At 40.5% G+C, this 18,266-nt stretch overlaps 1 protein-coding gene across 1 annotated transcript in view; it reads right to left on the bottom strand.

The window, feature by feature from the left end:
* The window catches only part of osbpl6 (oxysterol binding protein-like 6), a 106,020-nt gene that overhangs the window by 69,203 nt on the left and 18,551 nt on the right, over positions 1-18,266 (bottom strand). The window contains exons 2-5 of the mRNA XM_060827955.1: positions 13,490-13,612; positions 8,523-8,576; positions 1,498-1,611; positions 110-280 (exon numbers count right to left, since the gene is read on the bottom strand). Of these exons, the coding sequence (XP_060683938.1) occupies positions 110-280; positions 1,498-1,611; positions 8,523-8,576; positions 13,490-13,612 (462 nt within the window). The remainder of the gene's footprint in view (positions 1-109; positions 281-1,497; positions 1,612-8,522; positions 8,577-13,489; positions 13,613-18,266) is intronic.

Genomic DNA, 18,266 nt, shown 5'->3' with positions numbered 1-18,266 from the left:
TAACAAGATAATATCTGTTAAATTAATCTGAACTGTTTTAGTTCAAAATGTCACTGGAAAATTCAAATTTAAACATTACATGCTTTATAGATCAGTTAAAGTCACTCACCTTTACATCCAACACAGTGGTAGCTGGAGCTGGTGAAGTATCAGTTTTTGGTGATGTCGGGAAGACATGAAAGCTGGCATCCCTGGGTGATCTCACGATTTCATTTTGACGGTACAATCGATGATGGCGCAATTTTGTTACCCAAGCATCAAACACTTCCTGAGATTTTACCTGTGCACATAAAAATGTGTTGACAATTTCTATTTAAAAATGTTTCTGTCAATAGGCTTTATTTCAGTAAACAGCACAAAGGTACACTCTGCCTGAGTGCAGTGAAGTAAAATACTTAACCCTGTGAATTTGACAAATGAGGAAATTTTGTATAGTGAGGGGAGAAGATGCTGTCAGTCCTTTATTTGCAAAATTAAGCAGTCTGAAAGGGTTAATGAAAGACAGACTTGAGGACTGAAATCAGATAGCAAAAAAATAGGTAAATAAGTAGGGGGCTGGTGATTTTATAAATTTTTATTCCTTTCTCAACAGGGACAGGACATTAAAAGGCAACTGGGAAAATTTAAGCAGCATGTTAAATATATAAAGCTAATTAGACTTCATAACATAACTATTAAAATTATTACTTAATATTTCAAGTCTTAGTACTTTAACAAAACAAAACAAAGAGGGCAGAACAGCTCTGGTGTATGGTGTGAGCGGTGAGATCCATGGTACCCTCATCAATTGCAAATAGGAGATTTTTCATCAGTAGTTTAAACTTCCTGGGCAATTCCCATGAAGTCAATGCATTTGAACTTCCGAGGGGCGCCAATATGCATCCTTCAGGGTACTTTAATTTTCTAGAGAATGGAGGATCTGAGCCTTTGTCTCCTTGTTTAACCAAGTATATTCATGCATCGGAAGCAGCTCAGAGTACATTGATTAGAGAGAGTACGGGGATGAAGGAAAGGTTAAGCAGGTTCTCTAACTATTCGAGTCTAGAAGAATAAGAGGCAATCTTATTAAAGCATAAAAGATTCAGGGGACTTGACTGGGTAGATGTTGAGAGGGTGTTTCTCCTCATGAAGGAATCTAAAACGGGGAAGAGTGTTTCAAAATAAGTTGTTTCCCATTTAAGGCACAGACAAGCAGGAATTTTGTCGCTCACAGGGTTGTTAGTCTTTGGAATTCCCTTCCCCAGAAAGCAGTGGAAAGCTTTGGATCTCTAGATATACTCAAGGCTGAGCTATACAGATTTCGATCAACAGACAAGTTAACAAATATGGGAGTCAGACAGAAAACTGGAATTGAAGGCACAATCAGAGCAGCCATGATCCTATTGAACAGTGGAACAGAGACACACAATGAGCTGAATGGCCTACTCCTGCTCCTATTTCTGATGATGTTACATCTTCAGATAATAAATAAGGTTCCTATTGGTTATGTTAACATACCTTTAGATGATAGATATGTTCTTCTGTGTCAAGGTCTATTCTGCGTGCCTTCTTTTTGATCGACATTACTGACAACCCAACATCAATGCTTCCATGAAGTTTGCCTTTTTGAATCTAAGAATGCACAATTTTGAATGGCAAGATCAAAGCACAGTATTGTTTTGTTGAAAACTTACAAATCAAAAATGAACATACATGTACATTAACAAGATCCAATATATTCGGCCCTACAGAAGAGTAGCCTCTGACCACATTAAGAGACAATGATGACAGGTCTCATGTGTAAACAGAAAATTACTGCTTCCCTTTCATTGATACACATTAAATGACAGTAAGATAGCTTAGTGTAAAAAACCCAAGATATAGTGGAATAATGAAACATACACATGACACATAACAGTACTGCCTCTTGACAATCTGATAAAACTAAAATTTATCAAATAAAATACAAGCAACACTTTTTTCCATTAACTTGTCAACTCTCAAACATTCCACAGCTTCTGCAAAAATAAAGCAAAGCTACTCATGTTTCATTGAATTTGGTAACTAAGATCAATAATTTCTCAGTTAATCTTCTACTATGACTTTGCTGTGTTCAATGACCCAAATAAATTGCAAGCACAGCCTATAAACATCGTGACATAATTATGCAGAAAAAGTTCTTGTGTACCTTGGCCATTCATCATAACCTTGCTACACCAAGTGTAGCAGCAATTGCCCTTTACCTCCTTCTGCATCAAATTTATACACGCTCACCAGTCATCAGTGCCATGGCGGGCAGCACCTTGGCTCAGGATTTAGCATTGCTGTTTCTCAGTGCCAGGGGCCAGGGTTCAATTCCCACCTTGGGCAACTGCTTGTATGGAGTTTGCACATTCTCCCCCTGTCCATGTGGGTTTCCTCCGGGTGCTCTGGTTTCCTCCCGCAATCCAGAGATGTGCAAGTCAGGTGAATTGGCCATACTAAACTGCCCATAGTGCTAAGTGCATTAGTCAGGGGTAAATATAAGAGTAGGGGAATGGATCTGGGTGGGTTATTCTTCTAAGGCTCAGTGTGGACTTGTTCGGCCAAAGGGTCTATTTCCATACTGTGGGGAATCTAATCTGTTATTTTCCTCTCTATCCCATATGAACATTGGGAAAACTTCAAGGGTCTTCTTGAAACCATGCAGATAACCACTACACCTCATCCTTATACACTAGATCTGCAACTTCCTTAACACAAAAAAACAGTAAACTGTTTTGTAGAACCTGTCCTTCTGAAACTAGGTCCATCATCAGATTCTGAAGGCCCTTGGGTAATTCACCATCAAATTTTCATCTTCCACAAAATCAAGACAAGGCAAATAGGACAATAATTTGATTTACTCCTTGATCTTCAGAATATCATTGAGGAGCACTGCTAAACCTTGAGACCTAATTAGTTTCATCAAACAACATAAAAATGGCAGGATAGGTGAGGTGTTGCAGCTGTAGCATGTGAGGATTGTGATTCATAGCAACCACATTTGAAGTACATCTCTTCAGCCTGAGTAACATTTTAGTTCAGAGCTGATGAGCTGCAATCCAAATTTGGGACTTGACTCGTCTGATGGGGACCTGGGCATTTGCAGGAATTAGTCACACTCTTAGGCCAGGTTCTTCAAAGCTAGTTCAATGTCAAGGACCAGAAGTTTTCTTTTAATTAACACATGGGATCAATGATTAGGCTGGCACTTATTGTTCATCCCGAACTGCATCTAGGAAGATGCAGATGATCTACCACTTTGAACCAGTGTCCTCATTTTCATGTACGGACTCTAACCGTGTTATTAGAATTTCAAAATTTAAAGTGAAATTTCTATGTTCTAGATAGCATTTTCACACGTTACACTAGTTTCAGGTCTGACAATACTAAAATTTAACGAAAAAGATACAAGCATAATTTTTTCCAACAATTTGTGAACTCTCAAACATCCCATGGCTTCTGCAAAAATAAAGTAAAGCTGCTCATGTTTCATTGAATGTGGTAACAAAGATCAGTACTTTCCTAATTCAGTTTTTCTTCCACTATGACTTTTGAAGAAATCACAATATATTTCCCAAGTCAGGGATGGAGGGGAATGTGCAGACAAGTGGTGTTGCCATGGATCATTTAACTTTCTTGATGGTAGGGGTCATGGGTTTGGAAGGTCCTATTGAAGGAGGCTCAGTGAGTTACTGCAATGCATTATGGAGATAGAACAGTGTAACAAAGTCAGCCAGGTGGACTTCATAGAAGAGAAGTTCCCTGATTGGGGCTGTTAACCTGGTCCAATTAGGGAGCCCAGGCTGACAGACATAAACAGGAGATTCATCACACAGCATTGCTCTCTTTGATGTGAAGGGCACTGCTTGTCACTGGCCACTCGGGTGTTTTCCTATTTTTCCTGGTGGTGGAAATTAAATAAAGATTTGTGCACTTTGTGTCTCTCACTATGTCTCTCACACCTGCACACACACACCATGGGTGCTGGGGAAAATAAGCACTACCGCAATTAGGCGGTAGTGTGGGGGGAAAAAAAAGAAAAAAGGAAAAAAGAAACAAATAAATAAACAGGAGATTCAGAGGCCTTCTCAGTTTAGGGGACTGACTTTGTGCTGGCTGGTGCTACAGTTGGTTTCTGCTCCTTTTTTTTCTGGGGTGGAAACCTGATTCCTGAACTGGCTGAATTATTTAGCCAGTTTGTTAACTGGCATTCCTTTTAGTGAGGACTGATTGTTAAACTCCTGATGCACATAATGTGTTCTCATTAGGGGATTCACTGGCTGGTTACAGCCTGTGTGTTACTCTTTTCTCCTTTACTTTTTGAGAAAAGGACACTGTTAATTTTGTGGTCGGGCTTAGCCCTTGACTCTAGTTTCCTTTGTTTTTTTGGTATGTGTCTTCATTGATTTTGGTGTTTGGACTGAGCCCTTGTGGAAGACATACATTTTACCAGAGGAGCTGTTCCTGTGAGGGGGCCTAGCCCAGGGACTGGGTCTCTGAAGATTGAGCACCTGTGTGTGTCCTGGGAGGTGAGCACTTGCTGTATCCTGGAGTTTGGGAGAAGACCTTTCCTTCGTGAGTGAACCAAGCCCCTGTATAATATACTGTTCCTGTGAATGGGCCTGGTTTTCCAAGGCTGGGGTAGGACTCCATGGAGACTGAACACCTTTGTGCTGAGGGGTGTGCATTTGCTGCCTTTGGGAGTGGACTCTGCAATTTGGAGTAGACTCCACTTCTGACTATGCATGCTGTAAACTGGAGTGGACTATGTTCCTGAGAATGGACTCTATATTTTTGAAGACTCTATATCTGAACTCTGTGTACCAGAAAGGACTCCGTTTTTTTGATAATTAACTGTATTGTGTTATTTGTTGGGTCTATCACCTGCACTGTCTTGCGTGTCCCTGGGTCTGGCAGGCCTTGCTGTGAGCTGGGGAGCTCATGGGTCATCCTGAAAGCTGTCACCCTGAGAGCCGGTAGGTAGGCCATCCTGTGAACCTGAAGGTTGGTAGGCTGTCCTGAAAGCTGGAGGGTGGGTAGGCCACCCTAATGCCAGTTGCCCTGAGAGCCAGATGGTGAGGCGGCCGTTCTGAGTGCTGTCATCCTGAGAAGGGGTAATCGGGACGGGCTGTCAGAGATGGTCGGCAGGTGTGTCAGAGCAGCCGAGAGCCAGGTGGTGTGTAGGGGCAGGCTGAGATCCAGAAGGTTTGTGGGCTACCGTGCACGCTGTCGTCCTGGGGAAGGATGGGCTGTCCTAGAGAAGATATGTCAGGGTAGCCCACTGGCCGGATGGTGCATTGGGGTGAGTGAGAGCCCAATGGTACGTAGGGGGCAGACAGCCAGCCAGAAGATGGGTAGCAGTCCTCAGTGCTGTCACCCCGGGCAGGTACCAGGGCGGGCTGTCCTAGGGGTGATCGAAAGGTGTGTCAGGGTGGACCAAGAGCCGGAAGGTGCATAGGCTGTCTTAGAGTGGCGGAAGGTGAGAGGGATTGGGGGGGGGGGGGTGCTTGCTGGTCTGTATTGTTTGCACTTATGTAACTGGATTGTCTTTTTATGTACAAATGTCATTGTTGCTGTCTTGTCATACTTGAAACTGGGATTTGGGCTTTGTCCTCACTTCCCTATAAACTGGTTGAACGGTAGGGTTTGGGGCCTGGTTTCACTGTTCCTCTCTCTTGTAAATAGCTGTAAATGTTAACTGTTTGTTTATTTTATTTTATTAAACGATTACAAAAGAGTTTACAGAAAAGTGTCAGAAGTCCTGTTCACTCAAAGCTGTCTGAGGAAGCCAGACTAGTGTCAAGGACTCTCCACACACTGCTGCCAATGTGCATCAATGGCAAAGGGAGTGAATGTTGAAGACTATGTATGGGGTATCAATCAAACAGGCTAGTTTGCTCCAGAAGGGGTTAAGCTCTATGAATGTTGTTGAAGCTGCACCCAACCAGACTACAGCAGAGTATGCCATCGGACTTGTGCTGTGTAGGTGGTGGACTGGCTGTGAGCAGACAGGAGGGGAGTTACTTGCTGCAGGATTCCTAGCCTTTGAGCTAATCTTGTAGTCCCAGTATTTATATAGCTGAACAATGATTAAATTAATTCCCTACAGTGTGGAAACAGGCCCTTCAGCCCAAGTCCACACCAAACCTCCATAGAATAACCTACCCAGTCCCATTTCCCTCTGATAATGCACCTAACACTATGGACAATTTAGCATAGCCAATTCACCTGACCTGCACATCTTTGGACGGTGGGAGGAAACACACACAGACCACAAGGAGAATGGGCAAACTCCACACAGACAGTCGCCAGAGGCTGGTATCAAACCTGGGACCCTGGTGCTGTGAGGCAGCAGTGCTAACCACAGTACCACTCGGCACAAAGATAGTTCCTTCATGTTGATATGTTATTTGAGGATTTAGTAACAGTAATGCCACTAATCTCCAAGGGTGGTAGTTTCTCTCCTGATGCTGATAGTCATTGTATGGCACATGTTCTGAATCATGCTGAACATGCAGTCATCAGCTAACATTGCCATTTCTGATCTTATAATGGAGGGAAGGTCATTGATGAACCTGCTGAAGATGGTCGGACCTAGACCCTAATGAGGAACACCTGCAGAGGTGTCATGGAGTTGAGATGATTGACCTGCAATAATCCCAACCATCATCCTTTGTACCAGGGACAACTCCAACCAGTAAGAAACTGCCCCAAATTCCACTTGGTGCCACAGTCACTTCAATGTTGCCTCAATATTAAAGGCAGTCATTCTCATCTCATCTCTGAAATTCAAATATGGATATTGAAATCCCCGACACAACCAAGCATTATGTGCCCTTGTTATCCTCGATGCTTCCTTCAATTGATGTTCAACATGGAGGGGTTGTGATTCATCAGCTGAGGGCATTTTAGGTAGTAATCAGCTGGAGGTTTCCTTTCCCATGTTTGACCTGACACCATGAGACTTCACAGGATCAATCATAGCTCAGTCATGTTCAGGACTCTTTTGAGGGCAATTCACTTCAAACAGAATATCATTGTTCCACCACAGTCTGAGACAGCTCCCCTAATTTGCCACATAAGGAGGACTTGTAGCTTACTGATCCACAAATGTAGACATCACTGGCTAGGCCAGTTTTATTGCCCATCTCTAATTTCCCAGAGGGCAGTTATGAGTGAACCAAATTGCTGTGACACATAGTCCAAATCGTACATACATAAAGATGTACAGCATGGAAACAGACCCTCACAGACACTGGGAGAACGTGCAAACTCCACACAGTCACCAATGGCTGGAATCAAACCTGGGACCCTGGTGCTGTGAGGCAGCAGTACTAACCACTGAGCCACCGTGCTGCCCTTTGGCCCAAGTCCACACCGACCCTCTGAAGGGTAACATACCCAGACCCATTTCCCTCTGACTGATGCATCTAACACTTGGGCAATTTAGCATGGCCAATTCACCTGAACTGCCCATCTTTGGACTGTGGGAGGAAACAGGAACACCCAGAGGAAACCCTCAGACACGAGGAGAATATGCAAACTCCACACAGACAGTCGCCCAAGGCTAGAATCGAACCTGGGACTCTGGTGCTGTGAGGCAGCAGTGGTAACCACTGAGCCACCATGCTATTCAATAGTATAGTGATAATAGCACTGGGCCATCACCTCCCCTGCCTCTATCCCTATACTAGTAATCTTTAAATCATTCACTGTTTCTCTCATATTCCAAACTTGCATATCCTTGGTTTCTTTCTATTTTTGAAGTAGCATTTTCTTCCTCAAAGTCTGCACTTCTGAACTCCCAGTTAATAACTTACATTATGCGGGCTGTCCTTATGTTATGCTTAAAATTGACAACTTTGATGGTTAGACCTAAATATTTCAGTATTTAACACAGCTTTCTATTCCTACTTAAATTATTGAATTTTCTGTTGAGTTCATAATTAGGTTTCATAATGAATCTTTACATTCAAATTGCCTCTGCTGGAAGTTCCATTTTAGGCAGGAAAGATTACAATTCTCCATGATCATAAGGTGGCCTTGGCATTTATTCTAATGACCTCCTTCTAACTTGTGACAGGCTGTAAAATAATCCTGTTATTGGCTTGTCACATTCTATTTCCCAGATGTGGCCATAGAGAATGCAAAAATGTCCAACTCCTCTTTCTCAGCAAATTTCACTTCATTGCCATTATGTACTAACACAACACAGTAGAAATACTAACATACAATGTCTCTAGTCCATGATAAACACATATGAAACCCATAATTATTGCTTGGAATCAGAGTTTACAATTGTAATTATTCAAAAGTCTGTAAATTTTATTGTTCTCCATTTCATCATAAATTGCAATAAACCTGATAATTGGTTATCAAATAAAACTCCATTATTACCTATATATGATCCACCTTTTGAAGTTAAATTTAAAGAATAATAGGTGGTTACTAAATAAATCTGACTGGTCAACTGGTACTTGGAGACTGCCCAAATCAGAACATGTTGTCTTGTTACTCACATCAAATGGTGCCTTAGAGTACTTTAGCATTCCATTATCAAGGATAAAGAAGCGCTGTAACAGGACATATTTTGATTAATAAATTAACCTACAAGTTAATTCTGATTAATTTTACAAGTTAAAAGTCCCAAATAAAAATCAATTGGATGGTATAAAACAATTAAACAATACAATTCATTTCTAAACATTTAAGTTTAAAAAAAACATAATTTTTAATATATATTTTGTTACTGCGCTATAAGTGAATATAAATGATAATTAAAAAGGTGACAGCTCAGTAAACTCAAGATCTAGAAATCAACTGTAAATATTTTGAGGACTAACTAAAGACAATTCCTCCAGACATACATTTTCCCACGTAGGGTGGCATGGTTTCCAAGTTGTTTTACTGACAAAATCAAAACTCAACATAATGGGCTGGATTTCCACAGAGTAAGCTACCTCTGTAGGTCTCTAGAAGTAGGGTGGGACTTTATTCTGGCACTCCTTTCCTTGTTGCTCAAACCACCAACTTTCACTTAGATTGGCATAAAAAGTGGAGCTAGCAAGCCTGCACTCAATCTCAAATTGGCCAATTTTAATGCATAAAAAAGTATCTCATAATGCTCCACAGTTTCAATGGATAGCTGCTCCAGGACTTGTGGTTCGCTGGCCCACAGATGAACTATGAACCATAAGCTGGATTTGGGTAGGCTTTAAGAGATATGTTTAAAAGCTATTACCAACATCCTCTCTATGGTTCCATGTCCCTTTGTCCCAGTGGACTCTCTGTACAGAATCCATGACCCAAAGTAATGATGAAACATTATTTTTCATAAGCATTTCAAGATGAAGAATAATTCAGAAATCTACTTCAGAGAAAACAAAATGTTGTTCTCGCAACCTTATAAAAGTTTCAATTGGTCACTAGCATTCTTACCTTCAATAAAAGAAGCTTGACTCAAATTTCAAACCTCTAAATCTTATCTAAATAAATATAGATACCGAAAAACAAAAGGCCAAAGAACAAATATGGTGTTGTTATGAATGCCTGGCTGAGCTCCAAATAATTAGCTCAGGATCAGTTTACACAGGCTAATGAGTTTTATGAATTCACTTTTATGAATTTACAATAGAATATTCTCTCTGGTTTGTTCTTCAATGTCCAAGTCTTTATTTGGACAAGAATTGGAAATGTGAAGTGGGGTAAAGCTTCTGTCATTAGAACCACGAATGTCAGTATGTGATGGACACATTCCTTCTTATTGCAGGTTTAGGTAAGGCAGATTTTAAGATGAGCAGAGCAATTCTGTGCATTTGCTAATAATTAAGCTCTGGCTTAACCAATTGTGATGTTTTTCAACAAATTCACCATTCTCTATTTTATGATAAATATCTTAAACTTTAATCTATGTCATACTATACTTAAGTTTTAACATTAATTCTGCTGGTCACTTGTTCAGTGGGAGCTAAGAGGTCTGTGATCCTGTGTGGGCTTTTCATCATGGCCAGCTGCCCAGGCTCACCACCATCTACATTCACACATGAACAAATGGGGGCTCATCATTTCATTGGACCCTCAAGGGATTAGAAAACATTGACTAAGGAGCTTTTCATCACAAAAGGTTACACATAAGTATTTCCCATGTTGTCAGCAATTCACCAAGCCACTGAACTGAATGCACAGCAAGAGGTACTTCTTCAGTGACACTATAAAACCTTAGATCAATTAAACTAAGTAAATGCAAATGGAGGGGTTGCTGTAACAGCACTCCTCCTTAGAGAGAGAGAGGCAATGATGATTTCTATATTCACGGAAGCAATTTCACCCGCCTTACCCTCACCTTCCCTGCTGCCAGTCTTCAACCTGACATGGGGGGGCACTTCATTCTGCTCTGTCTACATTCCATGACAAGGAGCAAAAAAAAAAGGAAGCAACATGAACAATACCAGCGGCAAGAAAAACAAACAAAAGAAGTGTGGATGCTGTAAGTCAGAAATGAAAACAAACTGCTGGAAAAGCTCACCAGGTCTGGCAGCATCTTTGGACAGAAATCACTTAACATTTCCAGTCAAGTGACCCTTCCTCAGAACTGATGGTAGCTAGAAAAATGTTGGTTTTTATGCAGAAAATAGGGTTGGGGAAGGAAGATAAAAGGAGTAAACAATAGGTGGGGATACAGTCTAAAGAGAGAGAACCATTGGACACTGGATAACAATCTGCTCGGAGGGTGAATGGCTGCTAATGGGGACTATTAGTGACTAAGAATGGGCTTTGTGTAATAGCAGACTATGTGATAACAAGACCTGGTGTGTGAAGCTTGGGGTAAGAACATGGGAGAGCTCAAGCCCAAAAACTGTTGAACTTGATGCTGAGTCCAGAAGGCTGCAGGGTTCCCAAACGGGAAATGAGGTGCTGTTCTTCCAGTTTGCGCTGAGCTTCACTGGAGCACTGCAGCAAGTCTCAGACAGAATGTTGTAGGAGAAAGTGAGGACCGCAGATGCTGGAGATCAGAGCTGAAGGGCTCATGCCCGAAACATCGATTCTCCTGCTCCTTGAATGCTGCCTGACCTGCTGCGCTTTTCCAGCAACACATTTTCAGACAGAATGTTGGCCAGGGAACAGGGTGATGTGTTGAAGTGGCAGACAATTGGACACTCAGTCTTTTCTTGATACTTAAATTCAGTCTCATCTTGTCAACCTCCTGCAGCCAGGCTTCAGTCATCCTCCACAAATATCATTCCATCCTCCATACAAGACATGAGTAGTTCATCACTGCAAGAAAAGCTGCTTTGTCCTCAGTCATGTGCTGTTCCACATGGAAGCAGGAATGGATACAAAGAACCAATTCAAAGAAAACCTAACTGAGCTTGCAGGCAGAGGATTAACTCTGTCAATGTAGTGCCTCAAGAAGCGAAGACCCAGTCGGTGCTGACACCCATAGCCTTCTGAAACCAGGCCTGCTTCGGAATGGAGCACATGGGTATACATCACCAATGGTCACTTAAGGGGCATTCCTATCCTGGGTCCTTGCCTCTGCCTGAGGCTAAGAACTCTCCTCTACTGCAAAGAGTAAAAACAGAGAAGGATAAATTACTGAAGTCTTGCATGGAGATGGAAATGCCGTTTGTGGAGTATTTTTTGAGGCCTGGGAGCAGGAGGTTGATAGGATGAGAATGAATTTGAGTATCAAGTTTTCCGATGTAAGATCCTTGGGAAAGCCACAAGTGGAACTGTTGAATTTGGTGCACAAGAAATGCTGTGCAGAGTAGATTGGAAATGTTAAACTGCAGGATTGACACTCAGAGGTCTTATTGTCACAGCTTTCCTGCCCTCCTGGATCCTCTTGTGCATTGACTCCAGATCGGAAGGAGTACATTTCTGCTGATGTCCTCAATCACTTGTATATCTACTTGGTTAGAGAAATTATTTTCCCTCTCTCATCCCACAGTAGGACCTCCAAATAAATGAGAAAACCCAGGAAGTTGCGCTCCCAGGTCACCATTCCTGTGCTAGCTATAGCCTGAAAACCCAGATGCAGCTAAGTCCTTGTAAGCTACACTGTGGCCCTTTAATTAGAAACCCTACCTTTGGCAAAGCAAGAACATTATTCCACCCACCCTCTGATTGGTTGTGGCACCAAAACGCATGAGATTGATGTTGTGGCTCCGTCAACAAACCACAGCAAAGTCCATTTCAGCATCCAATGGCTCCCAACTCACTAATGGTTACACTGCTTCAGCAGGGACCAAGTTGAGATCATTCTTTCTCAAATAAATGAAGAAAACTTTAAGAAAGTGGGCTTTTCAGCCCAAATGTAGATGTGATAGATGATCGAGTGGTTGTATACATTCAGAAAATTAATTCAAATGAAACACAAGACGACAAGAGAACCAGGTCTAATTGAATAAATGGCAAGTTTATGAGTATTACATGATCAACAGTGGAATAGACTTTGAGATGGAATAGTGGAGATAAAACTCCTTGAGTTATTTAAGAAACAGTTGGAGGGCATTGTGACAGGCTGAAAGATCTGTGGCTAAAATGAACAGAAAATATTTAAACATTTTCACTTACCTTGTGAATTCTAAGAGATATGAAAGAAGGAATATGAATGAAAAACTGGACAGAACGGCAAATTGATTTGGACACTAATTTATTTGAGCTGTGATTAAAGATGGCAAACTCTGAAGCAGGGTTACATCTTGGTACAGAATACACTGAAACAGAAGACTGAATAAAGTTATAAATCATACAGCACCAGGATAAAGTCCAACATGCTTACTTGGAAGCACTAGCTTTCAGAGCGCTGCTCCTTCATCAGGTGGTTGTAGGACACAGAATTTATAGCATAAGTTTACAATGCGATGTAACTGAAATTATATATTGAAAAAGACCTGGATTGTTTGTTAAGTCTCTTTTTTTTTTAAGAATGGGAATGCTGGCAAAGAGGACTGAATAGTCTTTTTTTCCTTATTGTTTTTGCAATATTCATGATCACTTCCTTTACTGTACTTCAACTGATTTTGCAGCAATTGCTCTTAATTTTCTATTTTCATTTTTCTAAATTTTGAAACAGGGAAGTATAAAGAGACAAAAAAACATTATTTTGGGTCAAGGGATTGCTTTGTGCAAGGATCATGGAGACAGGGAGGATGTTAGAGAACAGATTTACTTAAAATATCTTTTCCACTCGAAGATCATATACACCACACCAGCAAATAACTCAACGTTCTGACGTTATAAAATCCATTTTCCCATCTCAGATGCAAGTTGCAAACTCAGCTCATGATAGTATAACAGGCAAAAAATCCACGATAGACCATTGCTGAGATGACATAGCAATTACAAATAATGCAAAGCTTCACAGACTGCAGTTAGAAGTAGGGCATTAATCATAGTGATAATCTATTCAAAATTACTTTGTAATCTTAGGCAATGACCAGTACAATTGCCTTCCCTGAGAAGGAATTTATCTAATACTTACTTTATGCCAACCTTTTAAGGGCCACTTGCGTTTTTTCAACATGAACCCCTCATGTTTATCTGGTTTCTGCACATTAGTCTGACCAATTTTTAATCCTTCAATGATTTCCCAGTTGTCACCATCCTGTGAATTTTGACAAAGAAAATTATACAGAAATAAGGCAATGTTTAGGATAAACCTTTGCAAATGAGAAAATAGACAATATGCACGGGATTGCGAAGAAAACTTAATTGCTTTCACTGTCTTGCTATTTACGCACAGCTTGAAATGAAGTCGGAGGAAGGATCTACATTCCCCATCTGTTCATTTTATGGAGCATTATAAACATATTGGGACATTGCAATCCTATCTAAGAGAAAAATTGCATTTTGCTAACAATTTAATAAAATCACATTCTCTGGTTGCTGACATTAGTTTTTCAGGTGTTCACTTTACTCCACAGTTGGAGAAACAGCCTAGGGAGCTACTGCTCCACTGGAGATGGAAGGGAGAAATTCTCAAATTTTTAAGAAAACAACAATTTGCAATTTTATATGCCTTCAATATCACAAAACATCACATCAGTGATATTAAACAAAATCTAATATGGAAGTCTTAGCATACTGGAAGCCAGCCAGGTTAGCAAGAATAAAGGGAATGGTGTAAAGATCTATGATAACCCAGTTTTCATGGACTGAGAACTGGCCTGTCCTCAGAATGAAAGATTGTCAGGCAAAACTAAATGAGCAATGGGCTATATTTAAACAGCAGATGGCTCAGGTGTAATTAATGTCCTTTTCCTGAGTGAGGGAAAAAAAAATGTAGGGAAAGCAAAACCAGGGCTCTGTAGTCTATCTACAGAGATAGACTAAGACAAAGCAGATAAAGAAAGTGCATGGCAAGTGTCATCTTGATTATACAAGTGAGAACCAGGTTTGAAATGGGAAGTTCAAAGTGAAGATCAAATCAAAATAAGAGGCAATGAGAGAGTAGGAGGATGACAGCAAACATAAAACAGAATCGAAAAGTCTTGCAGAGGCTCATCAACTATAAAAGCATGATAATAAGAGGGATGGAGATGATTAGGGACCTGAAAGGGTTCTACACATGAAAAGAGAGAGGTGGCTGAAATGTTATGAGTATTTCACATCTGCTTTTACTAAGGAAGAAAATGCTACTGGAGTCATAGTGAATGAGGACACATGAGAGTGCTATGACATATCTGCTAATTTAAACCTGCAACACAAAAGATTCAGCCCGTGCTGTAATCTGCTAAAATTTGAGAGGCAAAGAACTCTCTCAAAAGTCACTGTTTAAAGTAAAATTAACAACTTTGCATTTTAAGTCTAACAGAGAATATTAACTAACAACTATTTACAACTCCTTTCTTTAAACCAATCTTTTAATTCCCCCTCCATAAAACTAGTCCAATAAAAGGATATCTTGTAATATGATTTACAAAAAAAAGTTTCAAAACCAGTCAGTTTTACCAAGTTTCCTCTGTAGATTCGCTCTCCAGCTTGGCCTGGATGTTCTGCTGCGCAGACTTCTTCCACAGATAGTTACCTCTCACAGAGATCTTAAACTAGAAGCCTACACCTGTTGGTTTTTGGTAGTTCTCTCTCAACTAGTCAAAAATATTCAGTTTTATACCCCAAAACATTGGATCATTTCATTGACTTTAATATTACCAAAATACTAAGTTCAAATGCGATTGGAGTTTGGTATCTTGGGGTATAATTTAAACTGATTGGGCCAATTTGAATTTGTTTGTGTCTCATGGCAACCCATCTACTCTAGCTGTTCCCACCAAATGTTCCATTGTTACCTTGTTCCAGATTCTCTGTGCTTCTCTTGCTAGCTTTTCAACTTGCTTAAATATACAGTACCCCTACAGCTTCATGACAAGAGTTGCTGGATAGGTTAAAAATTGACAAAAAGGTGAGGAGGTGGATAATACATGCCTCTTTTGGGTATGTTTTGGGCAAGATGACATGTAAGTTAGGGAGGGCGGTCAGCTCACTATATCCTAAAGCTCAACTGACCCCAATATTACTCTACACCAATGCCATAAGACACTTATTATGGGCTGGCAAGTAGGAGTGGGCTTTACAATTTTTGAAATTGCTTAAAACAAAGGAAAGCAGGTTCCTGCCATTATTGGTGGTGGGGTCCCAAGAAGATAGCAGCTCCCATTACTTCCCAACTTAATGTGCATTAAAATCCACCCACTTTGCCTGTTTTGACCAAGTTGTAAAGCTGGGATCAAAATCGCATGTCAGTCCCAGCAGGTCCTACAACTGTGCCACTGCAGGGACTGTTGGTGCTACCTGGTAGTTCCAGAGGACAGGACCTCCTCCCAATGAGAGTCAGAAATACTAGGTGGTGCACATTTAACCAGTCCTCAGTGCTTTCTGGCTGAGGCGTTGGCTTTTAATTGGCTTTCCAATTTGCTCCTAGCAGTGAAGAGTCCAAACTCTCCCTGCCCATATAATAAACGGAACAGTGGCAGTGTAAATACAAAGTTGGAAAGAGCAATCAGTGGTGGACAGTTGTCTCTCAAACTGGAAGGATGTTTTCTTGATATATATAAAAATAAACTGGTCTTGGGCATACAGGGCACAATTTCAATGTATGCATTTATCACAGAAGTTTGAATTATCGTGGACTGTTATCGAACAAGACGACCAGGCCCAACTAGTAGAATTGGCACATGGATGACTGATGAAATTTAATGCAGAGAAGTGTGAAGTGATGCATTTTGGCAGAGAGAATGAGGAGAGGCAATATAAACTGAAGACACAATTCTAAAGAGTATGCCAGAATCAGGAAAACTGGGGCATATGTACACAGACAGTTGAAGATGGCTGGGCAGGTTGTGAAAATGATTAAAAACATAATTCTAAAGTTCAGGACCCTTTAAGTATGCAGAAGTACAAAAGTGAGGAAGTTATAAGAAATCTTTTAAATATTATTGTACGATACTGTCTAGTATCGTGTCCAATTCCAGGCACTCACTTTGGGAAGGATGTGCAAACTTTGCAGAGGCAAAAAGGAGATTTATAAGAATGTTTCCAGGAAGGAGAGACTTCTGGCATGATAACAGACTGGAGAAGCCAGAATGGTCCTCATGAGAGAAGCAAACGTAGACTGAGGATCTGATAGAAGCGCTCATTATCATGAAGAGTCTGGACAGAATACATTAAGAGAAACTATTTCCATTAGTGATAGTATTGAGAATCAGGGGAGACAGAATTAAAATGATGTCAAATATCCAAAGGCAACATGAGGATAGCACTTTTCATACACAGGGTAACATTAAGATCTTGGATGCTCTGTCTGAAAGAGTGGCTTAGGCAGCTTCAATCACGGCTTTCAAAAAGGAATTGGATCTATAGCACAAAAACAGAAGAAAACAGCAGGCAATGAGAAGAGGGCAGAACAGAGTGGGACTAGCCAGGTTGCTTACCCAAAGAGCTAACTGAGACTTCGTGGGCTAATACATGAAATTTACACTGATGCAAAAGATTACTTAATTTGATCAGTTTTACAAAACCTGCAGAAATGATTTAAAACCAATGGACTCATTAGGGCATGAGTAAGCACAAGATATAAAGGTGATGGGCAGGGGAATAATTTTGCTAACAGCATCAAGTTTAAGGCTGACTGGACGAGGACGTTGTCGTTTTTGATAAATTATTAATGAGGAACAGAGAGAATGAAATGGAAAGTTGAGAAGGTCAGGATAAATTATGGAACAGAATGTGTGGACATGGGAAGAAAGTGAAAGCTGGAGGAAAGGGCTTGGTGGGGTTCATTTTTACATGGTCATATTTACATGAAACTCAAAATATAAACAGGGCCATATACGTTCCATGTTGTAATGTCACAAGAATTATAAACCTACAAACATATCTTCTGAAATCTTGAGAGGCCCCTTGCAGCTATCCAAGGGTATACTCCCATCTATCCATACTGGTACTAATCGATAAACTGCAGGAGAAACATAGTTTACTTGCAACTTTTGTGTAATATATTCACTACTTGTGATGTGTTCTCCAATACATTGAAAAAACCAAATCAGGTGGATATTTTGCTGAAAACTTTAGAGTCTAATAACATGACCCTGAGCTCAAGCCCCTTGCGGTTTTAATTCTCTGCCCTACTCCCATTCTTATCTGTCCAGGTCTTCATTACAGTAATGTTCAGCAAACACTTAAAAAAAAGCAACGCTTCAGTTTATCAGGCACTTTACAACCTTGTTAGTGCTGTTGCAACTTACACCTCCTCTAGCTTAAATGTGCCACCAAATTCAAGGAAATCTCTGGGCTTTTAGCAACAGTGACCTCATTAAGCAGGGTAAGCACATTGAAAACTCTCTGACACCAAAGCAGGAAGTGAAAATCACTGTTCATCCTTCATCTTATAAAGAGAAAATGTTTTGAACTAACGTATGGAATTAAAGTCGAAGGTGAAATATCAAATAAATGTAAAAAATAAAAATCTATATATTTTGTCATTACGGACAAACAGAAAGCTACCTTTTCAGCATTTGGTTCTGTCAATACTTATGGATTTAATATATAGTTCATTCAAGAAAGTGTGTTTTATAAATGCATTTACAGCAAGACCAGAGCTCCAAGTTGGAAGTTCTCATCAGTTCACTGATGTCGAGTTGATTTCAGTCTGGCTGTATTCAGCTATTCACCTTCTGGAGAAGCACAGAATCGCTGTCAGTAAAAATTCTGTATTTTTCTGTTTATTTGCACTTGTTCAGATACTAGAAATTGCTCATTCC

Source organism: Hemiscyllium ocellatum, chromosome 7, assembly GCF_020745735.1.
Source record: "Hemiscyllium ocellatum isolate sHemOce1 chromosome 7, sHemOce1.pat.X.cur, whole genome shotgun sequence".
In the NCBI taxonomy this organism is placed as follows: domain Eukaryota; kingdom Metazoa; phylum Chordata; class Chondrichthyes; order Orectolobiformes; family Hemiscylliidae; genus Hemiscyllium; species Hemiscyllium ocellatum.
The sequence above is the reverse complement of the archived record's forward strand: the minus strand, read 5'-3'. Positions and strand labels throughout refer to the sequence as shown.